Source organism: Hemitrygon akajei, chromosome 8 (genome assembly GCF_048418815.1).
Source record: "Hemitrygon akajei chromosome 8, sHemAka1.3, whole genome shotgun sequence".
In the NCBI taxonomy this organism is placed as follows: domain Eukaryota; kingdom Metazoa; phylum Chordata; class Chondrichthyes; order Myliobatiformes; family Dasyatidae; genus Hemitrygon; species Hemitrygon akajei.
In genome coordinates, this window is record NC_133131.1 from 53,740,747 (window position 1) to 53,762,694 (window position 21,948).

The following is a 21,948-nucleotide window of genomic DNA, read 5'->3' on the forward strand; positions in this document are numbered from 1 at the left end:
AGTAGGTTAATCAGGCAGGATTTTCCTTTCAGGAAACCAGGGCCTATCTTGACACATGCCTTCAGGTGCTCCATAATCTCATCCCTAACAACCAATTCCAACAATTTCCCAGCCACTGATATCAGACTAACAGGTCTATAGTTTCCTTTCTGCTGCCTCCCACCCTTCTTCAATAGCAATTTTCCAGTCATCCGGTACAATGCCAGAATCTATCAATTCTTGAAAGATCATTGTTAATGCCTTCACCATCTCTCCAGCTACTTCCTTCAGAACTCGAGGGTGCACTCCATCAGGTCCAGGAGATTTATCCACCCTCAGACCATTAAGCTTCCTGAGCACCTTCTCAGTCATACCTTTCACTGTACAAACTTCACTTCCCTGACACTCTTGAATGTCTAGTATACTGCAGATGTCTTCCACTGTGAAGACTGATGCAAAATATGCATTCAGTTCATCTGCTGTTTCTGCATCTCTCATTACAATATCTCCAGCGTCATTTTCTATTGGTCCTATATCTACCCTCAACTCTCTTTTAACCTTTATATACTTAAAAATGCTTTTAGTATCTTCTTTGATATTAGTCACCAGCTTCCTTTCATAATTCATTTTTTCCTTCCGAATGAGCTACTTAGTTTCCTGCTGCAAGTTTTCCAAAGCTTCCCAATCCTCTTTCTTCCCACTAGCTTTGGTTTCCTTGTATGCCCTCTTTTGCTTTTACTTTGGCTCTGACTTCACTTGTCACCCACGGTAGTGTCCTTTTTCCATTCAAAAATTTCTTCTTATTTGGAATATATCTGTCTTGCACATCCCTCATTTTCCTCAACAACTCCAGCCATTGCTGCTCTGCTGTTCTTCCTGCTGGTGTCCCTTTCCAGTCACCTTTGGCCAGCTTCCACCTCATGCCATTGTAATTTCCTTTATTCCACTGAAATACTGACACATTGGAATTTAGTTTCTCCTTCTTAAATTTCAAATTGAACTCGATCATATTGTGATCACTGATCCCTAAGGGTTCCTTAACCTTAAGCTCGCTTATCACCTCCGGATCATTGCACAACACCCAATCCAGCACAGCCTATCCCCTAGGGGGCTCAACAACAAGCTGTTCCAAAAAGCCGTCCCTTAGACATTCTATAAATTCTCTCCCTTGAGGTCCAGTACTGGCCTGGTTTCCCCGATCTACATTCATGTTAAAATCCCCCAATTGCCTTTCTGACGGGCCTTTTCTATCTCCTGCTGTAATTTGTAATCCACATCCTGGCTGCTGTTTGGAGGCCTGTAAACAACTTCCATTAGGGTCCTTTTACCCTTATTATTTCTTAACTCAACCCATAGAGACTCTGCACCTTCTGATCCTACGTCATTCCTTTCTAATGATATAATATTATTTCTTATACACAGGGCCACACCACCCCCTCTGCCTACTAACCTATCTTTCTGATACACTGCATACCCTTGGACATTCAACTCACAATGGCAGCCATCCTTACAAAGCCAAGTTTCAAAGATGGCCACAACATCATACTTGCCAATATATAGCTGAATTTTAAGATCGTCCATTTCATTTCTTATGCTGCATGCATTCAAATGCAACACCTTCAGTCCAGCATTTGTTGCTTTCTGTTTTAACTACACCATGCCTCTACTGCCCTGTAAGTCATCCCACTGGCTGCTATTATGCCTCATCTCCTGCCTGTCCTTTCTATCATCTCTATTGCACACAATATTTGATTTATTTCTGTTTTCCCCTTCCTCAGCCTTATCACTCCGGTTCCCATCCCCCTGCAAAATTACCGTTAGTCTAAACCCTCCCGAACAGCTCTATTAAACATGCCTGCTGGGATATTGCACCCGTTTGGGTTCAGCTGTAACCCATCCTTTTTGGGGTCGTACTTCCCCAGAAGATGCCCCAATGATCCAGGAACCTGAAGCCCTTTAAGAAAGGAGGAAGGCAGCAGAAAGTAAATTTTCGACCAGTTAGCCTGACCTCAGTGGTTGGGAAGATTTTGGAGTCAATTGTTAAGGATGTGGTTACTGAGTACTTGGTGACACAGAATGAGATAGGCCAAGTCAGCATGGTTTCCTTCAGGAAAAATCGTGCCTGAAGAACCTGTAGGAAATCTTCGAGGAGATTAGATGTAGGATTGGTGAAGGGGATGCAGTGGATGTTGTATATTTGGACTTTCAGAAGGCCTTTGACAAGGTGCCACACATGAGGCTGCTTACCAAGTTAAGAGCCCATGCTACTGCAGGGAAGCTTCTGGCATGGTTAGAGCATTGGCTGATTGGTGGGAGGCAGTGAGTGGGAATAAAAAGATCCTTTTCTGGTTAGGTGCCTGTGACTAGTGGTCCGCAGGGGTCGGTGTCAGGACTGCTTTTTATGGTGAATATCAATGATTTCAATGATGGCTTTGTTGGTAAGTTTGCAGATGATATGAAGATTGGTGGAGGGGCAGGTAGTTTTGAGGAAACAGGTATGATGCAGAGGACTTAGACAGATTGGGGAATAGGCAGGAAAGTGACAAATGAAATACAATTTTGGAAAATGTCATGCACCTTAGTAGTAGAAATAAATGTACAGAATATTTTATAAACGGGGAGAAAATCCAAAAATCTGAGATGCAAAAGGGACTTGGGAGTCCTTGTGCAGTACACCCTAAAGGTTATCTTGAAGGTTGAGTGAGTGGTGAGGAAGGTAAATGCAATGTTAGCACTCATTTCAAGAGGTCGAGAATATAAGAGGAGGGAAATGATGCTGAGGCTTTTTGAGGCACTGGTGAGGCCTCACCTGGAATATTGTGAACAGGTTTGCGTTTCTCATCTAAGAAAAAATGTGCTGGCATTGGAGAGGATTCAGAGGAGGTTCACAAGGATGATTCCAAAAATGAAAGGGTTATCATTGGAGGAACATTTGATAGCTCCAGGTCTGTACTCGCTGGGATTTAGAAGGATGGAGAAGGGTGGGGGGGTGGATCTCATTGAAACCTTTCGAATGGTGAAAGGCCTAGACAGAGCAGAGGTGGAAAGGATGTTTCCCATGGTGGGAGAGTCTAGGACAAGAGGACACAGCCTCAGGATAGAGGAGCGTCCATTTAAAAGAGAGATGTGGGCAAAATTCTTCAGCTAGAGGGTGGTGAATTTGTGGAATTTGTTACCACAGGCAGGTCAAGGCAGAGCTTGACAGGTTCTTGATTGGACACGGCATCAAGTTACGGGGAGAAGGCTGGGGAATGGGGCTGAGGGGCCACGATTGAATTCTGGAGCCGATTCGATGGGTCAAATGACCTAATTCTGCTCCTAGGTCTTATGGTCTTATAGGGCTCCCATACTATAAAAGGGCAGGATGGGAAAGAATTTGTCAAATATGTTCAGGAAAGTTTCCTTAATTAGGACACAGAAGTCCCAACTACAGAGAGTGTGATACCAGATCTCCTATTAGGGAATGAAACAGGGCACATTGGAACCAAAGAACATTGGATTGAGGCCCTGGTTAAGAAAAAAAAAGTAGGTTCATAGCAAATACAGGCAAAGCAGGAGCGAATTAGGTAAATAGGGAGTATAAGAAATGCAAAAGAAAACTTAGGAAGGAAATCAGGAGGGCTAAAAGGTTGCTCGGGCAGATAAAGAGAAGAAGAACCCTCTGGTCTTCTACAGATATATTAAGAACAAAAGGATAGCAAGGAGCCAAATTGGTCCTCTGGAAGATCAGAGGTCCTGTATGGGAGGTTCATCAAGAAGGTTCGGTCGCTTGGCATTTAAGATGAGCTAGTAAATCTATACATAGGGTCAAAGGAGTTGGGGGAGATCTTAAATGGATTCTTTGCTTCTGTATATACTCAGGACACAGACACAGAGTCTATAGATGTGAGTCAATGCAGCCAATGATGCCATGGACCCTAGACAGATTATAGAGATTGTACCTACTGTCTTGAGGCAAATTAGGGTGCATAAGTCCCCAGTGCCTGACAAATTGTTCCATCAGACCCCGTGAGAGGCTAGTGCAAAAATTGCAGGGGCCTAAGCAAAGATATTTAAAACATCCTTAGCCACGGGTGAGGTGCCTGAGGATTGGAGGATAGCTAGTGTTGTTTTGCTGTTTAAGAAAGGCTCTACAATAAGTCAGGAAATTATAGGCCAGAGAACCTTACATCAGTAGCAGGAAAGTTACTGGAAGTTATTCTACGGGACCAGATATAAAAGTACTTGGATTAACAGGGACTAATTAGGGTTAGTCAACATGGCTTGTGCATGGTTAAGTTGTGTGTAACACCCTGGGAAAGGTTTCACTGCTAACGTGATGGTCTTTTGGTAGAAGCAGTGTTTGAGTTATAGTTAAAGATTACAGAAGCTTTGGAATGTGAGCCATTCAATGAGGGGAGTCTGTTTGTGTGTTGTGTGCCTGACACCAGTGTGAGCTCGGTCTTTTTGTTTGGCAGGATATGAAGAAAGAAGAACGGACAAAGGGTCTTGGCCCGAAACGTCAACTGTACTTCTTCCTATAGATGCTGCCTGGCCAGCTGCGTTCCACCAGCATTTTGTGTGTGTTGAAGGAATGGCCAGGTGTCTTGGGGGGAACACGTTCCCAGCAATATATCAAGGAACACCCAAAAGCAAAAAAACCCTATTCTCGAAGGCTTAGTGGGGCCAAGCTGCAGCGTATCACTACAGATTGAGGGTATTTATGAGAGACCCATACTTGACATGGATCTCACGCTATTCTTCTCTACCATTCGTTTTACAACCGGTATTTGACGTATTTACCATTGACGCCACTCAGTGCGCTAGCGATCTGGAGCCTTAGTACAGATGACTATCTTTTTAATGGTTTATTTGTCATTGAATCTGGAGTTTTCAAAGGCAGATGTGGAAATACCTGAGGTCCTCGATACATTAGTGTTGGTTTAGCTGAACGCGGTTGAGAAGGGTGAAGCTTCAATTCTTGTGGGGACAAGTACTCCTATTGTGAGGAGGCTAGTGGGAGCCTGAAAGGAGAAAGTTGGAGTGCGATTTCTGAAAACATTGTCCATTCCTCAAGCTGCTTTTGAGGAAATGCGTGGCCGCACCAGGCTGGATGACGAGCATAAACAAGGAACTGTGTGGTAAACCCACGGACGTGTTACACCCTGGGGAAGTAGCAAGAGTGACAGGAAAACCCAAATTTCCCAGAATGCCTGACGCCGAGGCCCTCTTGGTGGATGCTCTGGAAGACCACGAAGAGGGGTTATGCTTACCTGCTGGGGTACTGGTCAGGCCCAAACTGTAGAAGCCCTCAATTGTACAGGTGAAGAGGATGACAGTGATTGTCAGGAACACTTCAGAGGCGGAGGTCACCCTCAGGCAGGGAGTGCCGATGGTACACCTCTTTCCAGTGACGGTAACGTCTAGTGCTCCTATGAGACAAGCCGGGGCGAAACTCTCTCCGAAAAAGGGGATGTTGACTGCTGAGTCATTCAACTTTGGGGACTCCCTGCACCTGGAGGTTGATAGAGAAGATGTTGAAGGAGGAAGATGTCTTTTCTACTGATACGGGTTGTTCCATGAGGGTGACAGAGGACACCCCGTTCAGAGAAAGGTCGTAGTGACTGGCACCTGCAGAGGTGGAAGATGCTCAGCAGCATTTGTGGAAGCTGAAAGAAACTGGGATCATCACTGAATCTAGAAGCCTTTACACATCTCCAATAATCGAAAGAATGGGAAGATATGGATGTGTGTGGACTATTGGACGTTGAAAAGGCGTACTGTCACCGACCAGTATATAGTCCTGAGAATCGAGGATCTGCTGGCCTGTCTGAGTGGTGCAAAGTGGTTCAGTGTGCTGGACTTGAGGAGTGGGTATTATCCGATCCCCATAGGTGAGGTTGACAAAGAGAAGATGGCATTCATATGTCCGTTGGGACTCTTCCAGTTTGAAAGGATGCCCCAAGGCATATCAGGAGCCCTGGTGACCTTCCAGTGTAACATGAAGAAAACAGTAGGGAATATGAACTTGCTTGAGGCGTTGGTGTACTTGGATGATCTCATAGTGTTTGGGTCCAACTTGGAGGAACATGAAGCGAGGCTCTGAAATTGCTGGGCCACCTGAAAGCTGAAGGGTTCAACTTTTCTTGAACAAGTGCCAGTTCTGCAAGACATCTGCCAACTATGTTGGGCACATAGTCTTACGGTGGAGTAGCTACGGATCTGTCTAAGGAAAGGCAAGGGCAGAATCAAGCGTTAGATCATTTGGGAACTTCTGATGGTGCCATTCCACAGGCTTACTGCAAACCGACTGCTCTGAAGACAAAGCAGTTGCTGGAATTGAATCCTGGGGAAGTGGCAGCTGCTCAGCAATATGACCCATACATAGGCACCCTTTGGTCAGTAGTTGCAGAAGGGGACATGGCCCAAGTGGACAAGATTAAACATTCTGCGGTGTCTCTACTACTGAGAGAATGGCCCAGATTGGAGTTGAGGCACCAGATTCTATATCAGGTCACATCGCCTCCAAACTGGCCTCGACGTAACGCCTAAAAAGTATCAGAGGATTTTGTTGAAGTCACTGCATAATGATTCCAGTCATTTGGGGATTGACAAGACCTATGAATTGCTCAAGAGATTAGTTCTACTGGCCCCGAATGAAGTTGGAGGTCGAAGAGTACTGCTAGTCATGCATTCGATGCATACGGAATAATATGCTGCCAATGATGGTTGCTCTGTTATCCCGCTTGCACAGTGGATCTGGTGTGTATGGATTTCCTATTAATAGAGCCTGATGCCAGGAACATGGCAAATGTCTTCATTATTACGTATCACTACACCAGATATATGCAAGCCTTCCCTACCAAGGAACAGAGGGCGCCCACCATGGCCTAAGTGTTATGGGAGAAGTATTTCATTTATTATGGCCTCCCCAGGTAGACAGGAAAGAGCCATGGAGTGTCTGAAGCTGAAGTATTAGATGATGGGGTAAGGAGGTCCCAAAGAGTCAGGAGACCCCCAGACAGACTGGCTTATGTCCCACCTGGGGAACAGAGTGTGGCACCTACCCCCTTGGTGTGTTAAGTCTCTGCCATTTACATCTGGGGTTGGACTTGGTGCTTTGTATGAAGGGGTGAGAAATTATCTCAGCATCATGAAGATATATCTGGCTGGTGGCGTAGTGGCATCAGCGCTGGACTTTGGGGCGAGAGGTCCCGAGTTTGAATCCGAATTGCACACTCTCCATCTGTGCCTGTGTTGAGTGTTGAGCTAGCAACTCGACCTCGTAAAAAGAAACCTGAAGAGGGATGGGCTCTGCCAGGTTTCAGATGCCCAAGTACGATGAGCAATCACCAAAAAGATTGGTGCAAAAAGCTTGTCATGACGGCACGCCCCGACGACTCCACCAGGAGTTAAGGGCACACACACACACACTCAAGGATATGACTAATTTTGGTGGGGGGGGAGAATGTAACACCCTGGGAAAAGTTTCACTGCTAACGTTATGGCCTTTCTGTAGAAGCAGTGTTTGGGTTATAGTTAGAGATTACGGGTGCATTGAAATGTGAACCAGTCAATGAGGGGAGTATGTGTTTGTGTTGTGTGCCTGACAACTGGGTCCTTTTGTTCGGCGGGAGATGAAGAAAGATGATGCTGGGGAGAACTGGTCGTAGGATGCAACCCGATGGGAGGCCCATTTGTTCGAGATCGATTGTGAGCAACATTCGGAAGGTGGTGAGTGCTCTCATGCACATCGAGAGCCTATTGCGTGAGTGACAGGGAGGTTCAGAATGAGCTCCAGCTTGACATTTATATATTAAATGGGCCCTTTTTGTTTTTTTCTTTCTTTTCTTTACTAACCCTTCAGTTAAGTAAGATTCATTAATATAATTCCTTTAATCGTATGCAGTGTGCTGTCTGTTATTTCTTGGCACTGAATTGTAACAGGGTAGCAAATTACACAGCATCCTCACAAACCAGGGTTTGTGGTGGGAGAGCCATCTCAATCTCGTGGGTTTGGCGGGACTGGAGTGTGCATTCCCTAGACTTACACAGCCAAGGAAACCGGGTGGTTTCATGAGTCTAACCAAACTTTTACTGTTTTTCAAGGAAGTTACTAGGAAAGTATATGAAGGCAAGGCAGTGGATGTTGTCTACATGGATCTTAGCAAGGCCTTTGACAGGGTCTCACGTGGGAGATTGGTTAAGAAGGTTCAATCACTTGGAATTCAAGATCAAGTAGTAAATTGGATTAGACACTGGCTTCATGGAAGAAGCCAGAGTGGTTGCAGATGGTTGCCTCTCTGACTGGAGGCCCATGACAAGTGGTGTGCTACAGGGATCAGTGCTGGGTCCGTTACCTAAGAATAATCCAGGAACTTTTTTTCTCCCATGATGGAGGTGTTCAAGGCTCACATCCCAAAGATATGCAGGTTCACTGTAAACTGTACCTCAGGTTATTGAGTAGTAAAACCTGGCGTCTGTGGGATTAGGTTGAAGCTGAGAGGTAGGAGTTTGAGATGGGACCTGAGATTATATTTTGGAACATGCTAACTGTGGAAGGGGAGAGGTAAAGACATTCTCAACATTTAAGAAGCATGGAGGCAAACATTTGAATCCCAAGGCAAGGGAGGTTAAATGTAGTGAATGGGATTAGCGTGAACAGATACAAGGAGGTGTGGGCAGAAGGACCTAGTTTTGTGCAGTCTAGCTATCTGTGAGGTGAAACGGCAGGTAAATACAAAATCTTGTGCACAGCATGTGGTTGCTTTGTGATCCTGAGATCAAAATGATCTTAACTTGTTTCAAATTTAAATTTGTGAGTGAAATGTATTGTCTCCAGAGGGATGACATGTGATGTTCATGTGATAAACTAACGCATCTGGTAAAATGTTCCAAGTCTTATAAAACTTTGCATCAAGAATAGCTCTGAACATTGTTCATACAGGAGAGTTTGCAAGTCTTTATGTAATGTAATTTATTGGTAAATTATCAGTTGGTGAACTATTAGGTAGTTAAAATGCAATGGTTTTGAAGTTCTGTCCTCCAAAGAGATTACAGAGGGACAGCCAGGTACAGTGCAGAAAAAGGATCTTTGGCTCACTGAGGCCGTGCTGACCTATTCACTGACCCCCAACTTTTATTTTCCCTGCATTCCCATCAACAACCTGCCCCACCAGATTCTATCACTCACCCCATAAAGTGCAATTTATAGTGGCCATTTAACCTCGTGACCTGTACATTGTTGGGATGTGGCAGGAAACTTGGGTGGTCATGGAATGAAAGTACAAACTCTACACAGTGGTCAGGACTGAACCTAAGCAGCAACTCTACCAGCTGCTCCACTGTGCTGCCTGAACATGCAAGGCCTATAAACACAGACAGGTCAGATACTAGGTATCTTTAGCAAGGAAATCTTTTCCCAATACCTTCCCATCTTCTTCAAGTGCAAAGGAACACTCTTCACTGGACTGGGGAGGTGCAGCTCCATAATTGAAGCTCAGTCCCAACCTGCTCATTCATCACTCTATCCACCAACCTATACACTCTCTCCTTGGCTCCACTCACCAGGCCACTCTAACAGGTAGAGCTGTGGACAGTGAAGAATAGAAAAGACCTCCAACACCAAGTCAGGTGCATTAGAACACCACCATCTTCAGTTTACTATTAATCATACACAATGTTGACTGGTTAGAGACAGGGGAATGTAAACAATAGACCAGCTTCATTGGCTCAATGTCTTCCCACCTGACTATTCTGTGACCATCTGGGTAACAGATGGGTAAGCCACCTGCAAACTTCGACACTGCCTGGCCACAAACACAAGATGTACGCTTCATAGCAACTCCATGCTGGTTAATTCATGAAACACTGGGTACTCCATGGAAACTGGGTGGAAGCCATTGGCTGGGACTGCTGCAATTAGCCCCACGTTATTATTTATTCTGATGCTCCTGTTCTACAGATCATGAGTAAGTGAACAATATTAGATAATGTATTTTAGGCAATAGATACCAACAGTCAATGGCAGATCACTGGGTGGCATTAAGCCAATGGTGCAATGGTAGGTTGTTGGGCAATGTTTGGCTGACAGCCAAGGCTAATGTGAAATGAGTTGTTGACATGCCAACTAACCGTGATGAAAGTCTCATCATCTTCAAAGGACCCAAACACCACTCCCTGGTATCTGCACCCTCGCTGCCTCCATTTTGTGTGATTTGATTTACAGAATCAAATATTTCTACTTGAGGCTTTGGCATGCAGCAGAAGCACCCTGTCAGAGGCAAAGTCTCCCTTACCCTGGCTCCATGCAGTCCTGAATGTCTGCAACCCACGAGTGTTTCTGCAGGGAGTCAATAGTCTCCAGGATGTACTCCACACCATTCTCCACCTGTTGCACAACAAGCCACAACAAGTCACCACAAATGCCAGAAGAGTAAAAGGTGGATGATGGCATACTTTTATTTAAGGACTTCAGAGAAAATTCTGTGAACAATATACCCAACATTTATGATAAATAATTTATTGGAGGGGAATCTAGAAACTTAGAAAACCTACAGCACAATACAGGCCCTTCGGCCCAGAGTTGTGCCCAACATGTCCCTATCTTAGAAATTACTAGTCTTACCCATAGCCCTTTATTTTTCTAATGGATCTAATGGATAAGATTTGAAAAGAGAGGAGCTGATAAGAGATGGTCAGTATCGAGCATGTGAAATGAAGAGTCCTTGAAGCACTGGAGCTATGCTAAGCCACACAGTCATAAGCGCAAAGTGAGTAGAGCCCCCCTAAGCACAAGAGTCTTGTGTTGCACCTGTGCTGCTGAAGATTGTGGAGATGTTGTTGCTAATCCAAACTGACTGGGGTCTGCAAGTGAGGAAATCCATGATTTACTTGCACAAGGAGGTATTGAGACCAAGGTCTTGAAGTTTAATGTCTAGTTTTGAGGGGATGGTATTGAATGTGGAGCTATAGTTGTTAATGAGTATCCTGATTATGCATCTTTGCTGTCCAGATGTTCCAGGGTTGAGTGAAGAGCCAATTAATGTCATCTTCTGTGGACCTGTTTCTCTGGTAGGCAAATTGGAGCAGATTCAAATTGGTTATCAGGCAGGAGCTGACATGTTTCATCATCAACTGCTCAAAACACTTCATCACAGTAAGTGGTACTGGATGACAGTCATTGATGCAAGTTACCACATATTTCTTAGGCATTGGTACGAGTGAAGCCAAAACGAGATGTTAAAAATCTCAGTGAACACTCCAGCCAGTTGATCAGCACAGGTCTTTAGCACTTGGCCAGGTACCCCGTCGAGTCTGGATTCTTTTTGTGTGTTCACCCTCCTGAAGGCTGCTTTCATGTTGCCCTCAGAGACTGAAATCACAGGATCATCAAGAGCTGCATGAGTTTGTGATAGTTTCTCCACGTATTGACTGTCAAAGCAAGCAAAAAAGGCATTGAACCCATCTGAAAGCAAAGCCCTGGTGATGCTTATGCCACTTGATTTTACTTTATAAGAGGTGAGAGCATTCAAACTCTGCCACAACTGTTCAGCATCCTTTGCTGAGTCAAGTTTAGTCTGGAATTGCCACTTTGCCTATTATATGGCTTTCTAGAGATCATACCTGGACCTGGACCTGGACCTGGACCTGGACCTGGACCTGCTGCTACGCAGGTTGACAGTATCGTTAAATAAGTGTACGGTGTGTTGACCTTCATCAACCATGGGACTGAGTTCAAGAGCGTGAGGTAACGTTACAGCTATATAAGACCCCACTTGGAGAACATGCCTTATGAGAATAGGTTGAGTGAACCTTGCCTTTTCTCCTTGAAACCACGGAGGATGAAAGGTGACCTCATAGAGGTGTATAAGATGATGAGAGGCATTGATTGTGTGGACAGCCAGGGGCTAACACAAGGGGGCATTGTGTTAAGGTGCTTGGTAGTAGGTACAAGGGAGATATCAGAGGTAAGTTTTTCACACAGAGAGTGGTGAGTGAATGGAATGCACTGCTGGCAAAGGTGGTAGAGGAGATACAACAGGGTCTCTTAGATAGGTACATGGAGCTTAGAAAAATAGAGGACTATGCGGTAAGGGCCTGTAACGTGCTGTAGATTTTTGATGTTTCAATGTTTTTTGTAACTTCCTTGGTCATCAGATTTGAATGCCTCTGACTTGGTCCTCAGCAGATTGTGGATCTCATGGTTCATCCAGGGCTTCCAGTTGCTGAAGACTAAATGATTTTGTAAGGACACACTTGTCTACAACTGTTTATTAATAAAGTCCGTGACAACCATGGTGTATTCATTCACACATGGCCCAGTCCACCAACTTGAAGCAATCCTTAGCTGCTCCTCTGCCTCCTGTGATCATCTCTTTGTTGTCCTAACGTCTGGAGCTTTGCTTTTGAGCCTGTATGCATATAGGAGAAGGACAGCCAAGTGATCAGATCTACTGAAATGTGCTCTGGGTCATGGAATGGTAGGTAGAATGTATCCCTATTATGGCAGAGATGATCGAAAGGGAAAACAGAACAGACCCCATGCCGACTCAGAGCTACATGGCTGAACCCAAAATGGCTGGAATGTGCAGCAGAAATTCCAGTTTCCTCTGTTATGCCTGCAGCCCCCTCCTTTGTGAGAATCGCATGCTCACTATTGGGTTGGATCGGGGACCCAGGAAATGAGAGAGAGACGTGCAGAATGCCTCGTTCCCCGGCAATGTAAAGCTACGGGGCATGGCCATTGTCTCTTGGAGACACATTTGTGGATTGAAATACTATGCTACGTGAACACCCTCAGGCAAAGTGGGCTGGGTGAGAAAGAGATTGCATCACCCCAACCTGACTGACATCTACAACCCTGCAAGTCAGGATAAAAGAGGGGCTGTAGGAACAGCCCCTCAGACGCACCAGAAGGAACGCTAGCGATCCCGTAATAGCGGGAAGCCATTTGAAGGAGGCCACGTGCGTTCAGTTCCGTTGCTTGGGACTGGTGGCTGGAACCAAGGAAAACGGCTTTTAGCTAGCAACGGGGAAATCAGCTCCCCCGACTCAAAGGACTGGCATCATAAAAGACCTGGGCAAGTTTAAAACCGTCTCTCTTAAACCCAAAGAGCTGCAGCTTGAATGACAGTGACTTTTATATTTCCATTGGACAACACATTATCCCCTAGACAACGATAGAGCTATTTCTTATTGATCATTATTATATCCGCGCTTTTAGATTTAGTACTGATGACGTGTATTATCTGTATGTTTGCATTAATCTTATTTTTGTGCCCCTTTATCAATAAATACTTTTAAAAATAGTACCATCAGACTTCAACGGACCTCTCTATCTTTGCTGGTAAGTGACCCAGTTACGGGGTACGTAACAAATTGGGGTTCTCGTCTCGAGATTTGATACCAAATTGGAGGGCCAGTGAATCGGGCTTGTAAGTCCAAACTTGGATCTGGTTACGCAGGTAGCCAGACGGGAAACCAGCAAAGACGGACGTTGGAGAATTTATAGAAAACCCGACTCTGGAGGCACTGGAGGCGGCCACCAAATCAGACTTGATAAATTTGGTGAAGGGGTTAAACCTCGCAGAGGTGAGGTTGTCAATGAAAAAGCGGGAGGTGCGAAGGGCCATAACCCAGTATTACATTGGGAAGAATGTGTTTACAGCTGAGGTATTGAAAAATATCCCTGAAAAGGTACCAGCTAGTGGGACGGCTCAGTTAGAGTTGGAGAAATTAAGGTTGGAACATGAAATTAGGGTAAAACAGCTGGAAGCAGCTGAGAAGGAGAAAGAAAGAGCCAAGAGAGAGAGAGAGAGAAGGAGTTAGAGCGGGCCGAGAAGGAGAAAGAAAGAGCCGAGAGAGAGAGAGAGAGAGAGAAGGAGTTAGAGCGGGCCAAGAAGGAGAAGGAAAAGGAGCATGCGCTCCAGCTAAAAGAGTTAGAGGTGAAACGGGAGCAGGACAGAGCTAAGAAGCAAAGAGAGCATGAACTTCAGTTAAAACAGCTGGAAGCAGCTGAGAAGGAGAGGGAGGCAGAGAAACAGAGGAAACATGACTTGGAGATGGAGAAGTTAAGGCAAGAGCAACGAGTTCAGGGGTCAGACCGAGAGGAGCGGTTTAATGTTAGTCGGGAGTTGAGGTTAGTACCTCCGTTCGAGGAGACGGATGTTGATAGTTATTTCTTGCTTTTTGAAAAGGTGGCAGTGAATCAGAAGTGGCCCAGAGAACAGTGGGTGGCGTTGTTACAAAGTGTGTTAAAAGGGAAGGCACAGCCGGCATATACGGCGTTGTCCATGGAGGAGGAAGAGGAGGAGAGTTATGACAAAGTAAAGGCGGCCATTCTCCGGAGTTATGAGCTAGTACCTGAGGCGTATAGACAGAAGTTTAGAAATTTAAAGAAAGGGTGGAATCAGACGTATACCGAGTTTGCCTATGAGAAGGGTGTGCTCTTGGACCGTTGGTGCACCGCAGAAATAGTGGACGAGGATTATTCGCGTCTCAGGGAGTTAATTCTGATTGAGGAGTTTAAAGGTTGTGTTTCAGAGGATATCAGGATGTATTTGAATGAGAAGCCGAATAAGTCCATCTCAGAATTTGCTAGATTCGCAGATGAATATGCCCTAACCCACAAGACAAAGTTTTCCTCGAATAAAAGTTCCCAGAGAGACCGTGGGAACAATCGAGAAAGTCCGCCGGCTGAGGCAGAGGTCCCGCCGGGAGCTAGTGGTAAGGTTGAGGGGGAAAGGCCAGACAGCCAGAGATTTCCGGGCTTGACCTGTTTTAATTGTGGGAAGAGCGGGCATGTTGCGTCTCGGTGCTTTGCTCCAAGGAAAGAGACAGGAAAAGGGAAAGCAGCAGTCCCTATCAGATGTGCCGTGGTAATCAGTAAATCGACAAGAGAGCCCCGGGTAGACAGAGTACGAGAAGGGTCCGAGACTTGTCTGTCACACGGAACCGTGTCTGTGAGGAAGGGGGACACACCAGTTCCCGTACGGATCTGGAGAGACACGGGGGCTGAGCTGTCGTTGATCAGCAGTAAGGTACTAGAGTTTGGTCGCAAGACGAGAATGGTAGCTGTGAAAGGAATAAGTAAAGGACAGAAATGGTGCCCTTACATAAGGTCATTATGGATTGTGAGCTGGTGTCTGGACCAGTTGAAATAGGGGTGCGATCAGAATTCCCGAGAACTGACGCGGATGTCCTTCTTGGTAACGATTTAGCCGGTGGTAAGGTTTGGGCAGCCATGACGCTGACAAAACAGCCTGTGAGTGTTGAGGCTCCGCCCCTAGATTCCAAGATCTATCCCGCATGCGCGGTCACTCGCAGCATGTCGAGAGAGGCAGCTGAGACAGAGAGCAGTTTAAATCCGGCTGGTATCGAGTTGGCCGAGACGTTTTTACCGACCCTGTACCATGAGGGTCTAGAGGGTGGTAAAACGAAGAGTAGTAAAGTGAAAGAGGGTAAGGGAGAGGAGGTAGATCTCCCCTTAGCGAGGAGAAAGGTTCTAGAGGCAGAAAATAAAGATGAGGGACTGTTAGAGCGGTTAAGAGGTCCAGAGTTGGACAGGGATGATCTGTCTGGTTTGGCAGAACTGTTTGAAGAAGTTGAAAATTCTAAAGGTGTTTACGACAATGAAATGAGGGCAGTCCTAGATGAAAAGAGTGCCCTTGCCTTGAAGAAGTCTGCTGGGTTGGCAGATGAGGTTGTTTCAGCCCGCGGGGTTGAGTTTACTCTGGAAGGGAGTTGCCCAGAGAGTAACTGGGAGGATCAGGGGAATTTAGAATTTGAAAAGGGTACGGGTATTCAAAGCCTGGAAGAGGCAAATGTCCCGTTTGAGTGTGTCCAAGATGTGGATGCACATGGTCCTGAACCTAGTAACGGAGCTCAGAAAAAGTTTGAGGTATTTGATTCAGTTGAACGAGACGGCCGTCCTTGTGGGTCAGATAGGCTTGGTTCAGTGAAGAAAGGGTTAACCTTGGTAATAGTGGGAAGTGAGAGTTCCCAGGTGTTTATGCTCGAAGGTGTGTTAAAAGTTAATGGGGAGATGAATGTTATCATTGAAGAAAACGGGAAATATGTAGTTCCCAAATCGAATGAAGAAAATTTAAAACCCGCGGATCACTTACAGGTTGAGTTGGAAGATGACGGGGCCCCCCATGCTATTGTTATTCCAGAGTGTGGTGTGAAAAGGCAGAATTTCAAACGCTGCTTGAACAAGGAGTTCGAACTGAAAACTAATAGCCTGAAGGGTCCTGAAGAGAAAGCTAACAACTTGCGTAAAATTAAAGAATTGGGTGGAAATTCAGAAGATGGTCTAAGTTTGGGACACAGTGTTGATAAAATAACTCCTATGAAAGAAGCGGGCACAAGCCTCTTTTGCCAGGCTACCCGAGCTCCCCACGTGGGAAATAACCAGAAAAGAGGCGAGAGTTAATGGGGGACACCATTTTTAAATAGCAGAAACCGGTTTTAAGGGATTTCGACAAAGCCTGTGAATAATAAAAGACAACCCCCATGGAAGCCTGCCTGTTAAGTTTGAAAGCAACATAACGATTGGTATTTGCATGAACTTTTGTAGTATACACGTAAGCTTAAGATCACAACTCTTTAGTTTTGTTTGCTGAAAAAAAAATAGGTGGTTATTAAGTTGAAGTCTGATGATATAAGCCTTTAGTAAGGTACAAGATGTTAAGCTATTAAAGGAAGTGACACTGTAATCGTTAACTGTTTGGATGCTGAATTGGATGTATAACTGTATTACTCTGTAGTGAAAAAGAAAAGCTTTTGTATTGTGTTAGATTCCACAATCCTGTAAGACTCTGTACTACTTCGTTTTAACCGCTGGTAAAAACGCGTTGAAGAAAGGGGGTGTTATGCCTGCAGCCCCCTCCTTTGTGAGAATCGCAAGCTCACTATTGGGTTGGGTCAGGGGACCCAGGAAATGAGAGGGAGATGTGCAGAATGCCTCGTTCCTTGGCGATGTAAAGCTACGGGGCATGGCCATTGTCTCTTGGAGACACATTTGTGGATTGAAATACTATGCTACGTGAACACCCTCAGGCAAAGTGGGCTGGGTGAGAAAGAGATTGCATCACCCCAACCTGACTGACATCTACAACCCTGCAAGTCAGGATAAAAGAGGGGCTGTAGGAACAGCCCCTCAGACGCACCAGAAGGAACGCTAGCGATCCCGTAATAGCGGGAAGCCATTTGAAGGAGGCCACGTGCGTTCAGTTCCGTTGCTTGGGACTGGTGGCTGGAACCACGGAAAACGGCTTTTAGCTAGCAACGGGGAAATCAGCTCCCCCGACTCAAAGGACTGGCATCATAAAAGACCTGGGCAAGTTTAAAACCGTCTCTCTTAAACCCAAAGAGCTGCAGCTTGAATGACAGTGACTTTTATATTTCCATCGGACAATACATTATCTAGACAACGATAGAGCTATTTCTTATTGATCATTATTATATCCGCGCTTTTAGATTTAGTACTGATGACGTGTATTATCTGTATGTTTGCATTAATCTTATTTTTGTGCCCCTTTATCAATAAATACTTTTAAAAATAGTACCATCAGACTTCAACGGACCTCTCTATCTTTGCTGGTAAGTGACCCAGTTACGGGGTACGTAACACCTCATTTTTACCAGGATGAACCTGCCCTTGATGGGGGGTTGCATGAGGTGTAAAAATCTTTACATTACATCTCCGTTTATACATGTAATGTGCAATTTATAGTCATTTATAAGTATTATGTACAACAGGATAGTCAATATAACAGTTGTGTCAGCATGAATTAATCAGTCTGATGGCCTGCTGGAAGAAGCTGTCCCAGAGCCTGTTAGTCTTGGCTTTAATGCTGCGGTACCATTTCCTGGATGGTAGCAGCTGGAACAGTTTGTGGTTGGGGTGACTTGGGTCCCCAATGATCCTTTTAACACACCTGTCTTTGTTCTGAATAGTGGGAAGTTCACATCTACAGATGTGCCAGGCTGTTCACACCACTCTCTGCAGAGACTTGCGATTGAGAACTACATTTCCCATACCAGGCAGTGATGTAGCCAGTCAAGATGCTCTCAATTGTGCCCCTATAGAAATTTCTTGAGGTTTGAAGGTCCATACCAAACTTCTTCAACCTCTGAGGTGAAAGAACTACAGCTGTGCCTTTTTCACCTCACAGCCAGTATGTACAGACCACATGAGAGCCTCGATAATGTTTATGCCAAGGAACTTAAAGCTGTTTACCCTCTCAACCCCAGATACATTGATGTCAATAGGGGCTAGCCTGTCTCCATTCCTCCTATAGTCCATATGCTGATTGTCTTAGCATGGTCAAAATGAAAGCATTGGCTCAAAGCTTTGTTTGGTGGCCTGGACTATAATCAGCATTGTTTGGGATACCAACATGTCCAGAAGATGCTAAGAGCAGCATCTCTCCATCCCTGGGAATGGTCTGCATTGCCCTGGCTGAAGATTTATGTGGATTTTGCTGGAATATTCATGGGCACAAATTTCTTGGTAGTACTGAATGCAGTTACAAAGTGGCCAGAAGTGTTACCAAAGTGTTCGCACACTGTTGGTGTATTGAGAAGCCTCTTCTCACAGACTGGTGTTTCAGAACACTTGGTCAGTGACAATGGAGCACAATTTCTTGTTGAACAGTTTCAACCATTCCTGAAAATGAATGTAATAAGACATATTACATCTGCACAGTACCTTCAAGCTACAAATGGCTTGGTGAAAAGCTTTGTCCAGAGTCTAAACAATGCAGTGTGAGCAATGTCAGCAGAACATACTACACTAACACTGAATCAGATACTCAACAATTTCATCTTTGCTATTGCAATGCAGCACACTCCACAACCATCTATGTTGTTTCTGGGTTGTCCCTTGTGCCCATGCTTGGATCTCCTCAAACCCAATTTCAGAAGTATGCAGGACAAACAGCTGAGACAAATTGAGGGATCCTCAAACAAGGAGGTTTGACATTTCACTCCTGGACAGGCAGCCCTGGTGTGGGACTACAAAGATGATCAAAAGTAGGTACTTGGAAAAATTAAGGACAGAACTGGACCACTCTCCCACACAGTGGAGATTGTGTCTGATGTCACCTAGAGATGAAATATTGATCAGTTGAGAAGAGCAGAGTCAATTGTTGGAGAAGAAAGGTGTTCAGAGCTGTCACAGACACTCCCTGCAGTCCCACAGCCAACTCCTACAACCACCACAGAGGAAGCCCCAGTACCTGAGATTATTTCACAGCCTACCAAGCAGAGCGAACCCCCGTCAGGAAAGATGTTATCCACAAGAGTAAGAAATCCTCCACAGCAATGAAGGCCCCTCCGGGCTGCCTAGGGGCGACTCGAATAGCAGCAGAACTCTCAATGGATACAATTAAATATTCTCGTTTCACCCTGATACAGCTTAAAAGCACAACTGCTTCCAAGGTCAGTACAGTCACAACAAAGATGACTTAATACATTAACCGAACTATCACTGCTTAATACTGATGGAAATAATATTGATTGTGGATGGATCTGTCCTCGTAGGATTCCACAGAGGAAGCGTAGCTGTAGATCCCAGATACAAGTGCGTTAAGGAAACAGGGTTTTAAGCTACCAATTTGCTGGCAAACATGCAGTCTCGGGTGAATAAATTCGATGATCTCAGAGCTAGGGTGCTGAATCAGAGGGACATTAGGACTGAGTGCGTCCTTTGTTTTATGGAATCCTGCTTAATCCCATCGATCTGAATTGCTGGATGCAGCAATTCAGATCGATGGGTTTACTATACACCATCAAGATAGATCTATAGAGTCTCTCAAAAGCAGAGGTAGAGGAGTATGCCTCATGATCAACTCTTCTTGGTGCACAAATACATTCTGCTCACCAGACCTGGAATATCTAGCAGTTAAGTGCCATCTGTTCTCCGGGATCATTTTAGTAGCAGTATACATTCCACCTCAGGCCAATGTTAGTCAGGCTTTAGATGATCTGAACAATGGAATCAACATGAACAAAACAGTACACCTCAATGCCTTCACCATCGTTTTGGGAGATTTTAACCAGGCCAGTCTGAAAAAAAAATCACTAAGCAATTACCATCAACAGATCATTTGCAATACCAGAGGAAACAACACAGTGGACCATTGTTACACCACCAAGAATGCCTAACGTCCTATTCCACACCCTCACTTTGGGAAGTTTGGCTGTACTTCTACTCCCTGGGTATAGGCAGAGACTGAAGACTGCAGCACCAGTAGAGAGGACCAAGAAGGTTTGGACAAGGGAAGCACAGGAGCGCATACAGGACTGCTTTGAATTGGTGGATCGGACTGTATTCAGAGATTCATCTTCGAACCTGGATGAGTATGCAGCAGTTGTTACCAATTTCATTAAACCCTGTGTGGATGAGCGTGTGCCTACAAAGACTTACTGTACTTTCCCAAACCAAAAGCCATGGATGAACCAGGAGATACGTCATCTGCTGAAGGCTAGACCTGTGGCATTCAAGTCTGGCAACCCAGGTCTGTACCAGGAAACCAGGTATGATTTGCGGAGAGCTATTTCAAAGGTGAAAAGACAATTTTGAATGAGGTTGGAGGTGACATCCGATGTATGACAACTCTGGCAGGGTTTGCAAGACATTACTTCCAACAAAGCAAAACCCAATAGCATGAATGGCAGCGATGCTTCACTACCAGATGAACTTGATGCCTTCTATTCACACTTTGAAAGAGAGAATTTAACTACAGCTGTGAAGACCCCTGCTGCACCTGATGACCCTGTGATCTCTGTCCCAGAGACCGATGTTAGGCTGTCTTTAAAGAGAGTGAACCCTCGCAAGGTAGAAGGTCCTGATGGAGTCTCTGGTAAGGCTCTGCAAACCTGTGACAACCAAATGGCCAGAGTATTCAAGGACATTTTCAACCTCACTGCTAAGGGCAGAAGTTCCCACTTGCTTTGTAAAGGCAACAATTATACTAGTGCCTAAGAAGAATAATGTGAGCTGCTTTAATGACTATCACCCAGTAGCACTCACATCGACAGTGATGAAATGCTTTGAGAGGTTGGTCATGACTAGACTGAACTCCTGCCTCAGAAAGGACCTGGACCCATTGCAAGTTGCCTATCGCCACAATAGGTCAATGGCAGAAGCAATCTCAATGTCTCTTCATATGGCTTTAGATCAGGGTCACCAACTTTTTTTGCACCGTGGACCAGTTTAATAGTGACAATATTCTTGTGGACTGGCCGACGGTGGTGGTGGGGTGGGGGGGGGGGCGGTGTTAATCACGACTGGAATATAGATGATAAGTCAACTATAAGTCACTTATAAGTGGCTAATACACTCAATTTCATTTCTGAAAGGGTTTATCTAATGAATTTAATATTAAACACACAGCACATATTTTCCTTGCATGAATATAGTGATGTCAATTATAAGTCACTTAAAAGTCAATAGCATCATAACATTTTTAGTAACTTTTGGATATTAAACACACAGCACATATTTTCCTCGTATGAACATATAAAGTCATTGCAACACACCAATATCACTGAATCAGTGGGAGCCCTGGGCTTGTTTCCCTGCAACAAGACGGTCCCATTGAAGGGTGATGGGAGACAGCAATACTCAAAGGGGGTCCCTTATGTCCAGTGTATTCCGCAATTTAGTTTTCGTTGCTTTAATTCCAGAAAACACTGTATCGCAGACATATGAGGTTGGAAATGGAAACAACGTTTTCAGTGCTTTCGTGGCTATCTCAGGATATTCAGCCTTGACTTTGATCCAGAATGCCAGCAGAGATGTTATGTCAAACATACTTTTCAGCCCACCGTCATTTGCAAGCTCGAAGAGTTGATCTTCTACCCGCGCTGACATGGATGATTCACCGGGGACATTCACAAATGGGTCACGGACTCATTCTTTTGCATGTCTTGGGTCATTTCCGTTCAAAAACTCAATGGGTATATCTTTAAGTGCAGGGT

General features: G+C 45.0%; 1 protein-coding gene across 4 annotated transcripts in view; it reads right to left on the minus strand.

Moving 5' to 3' along the window:
- Positions 1–21,948, minus strand: part of LOC140731909 (SH2B adapter protein 2) — a 172,267-nt gene that overhangs the window by 82,201 nt on the left and 68,118 nt on the right. For all 4 annotated transcript variants that reach the window (XM_073053879.1, XM_073053880.1, XM_073053881.1 and 1 more), the window contains exon 5: positions 10,257–10,348. In XM_073053879.1, the coding sequence (XP_072909980.1) occupies positions 10,257–10,348 (92 nt within the window). The remainder of the gene's footprint in view (positions 1–10,256; positions 10,349–21,948) is intronic.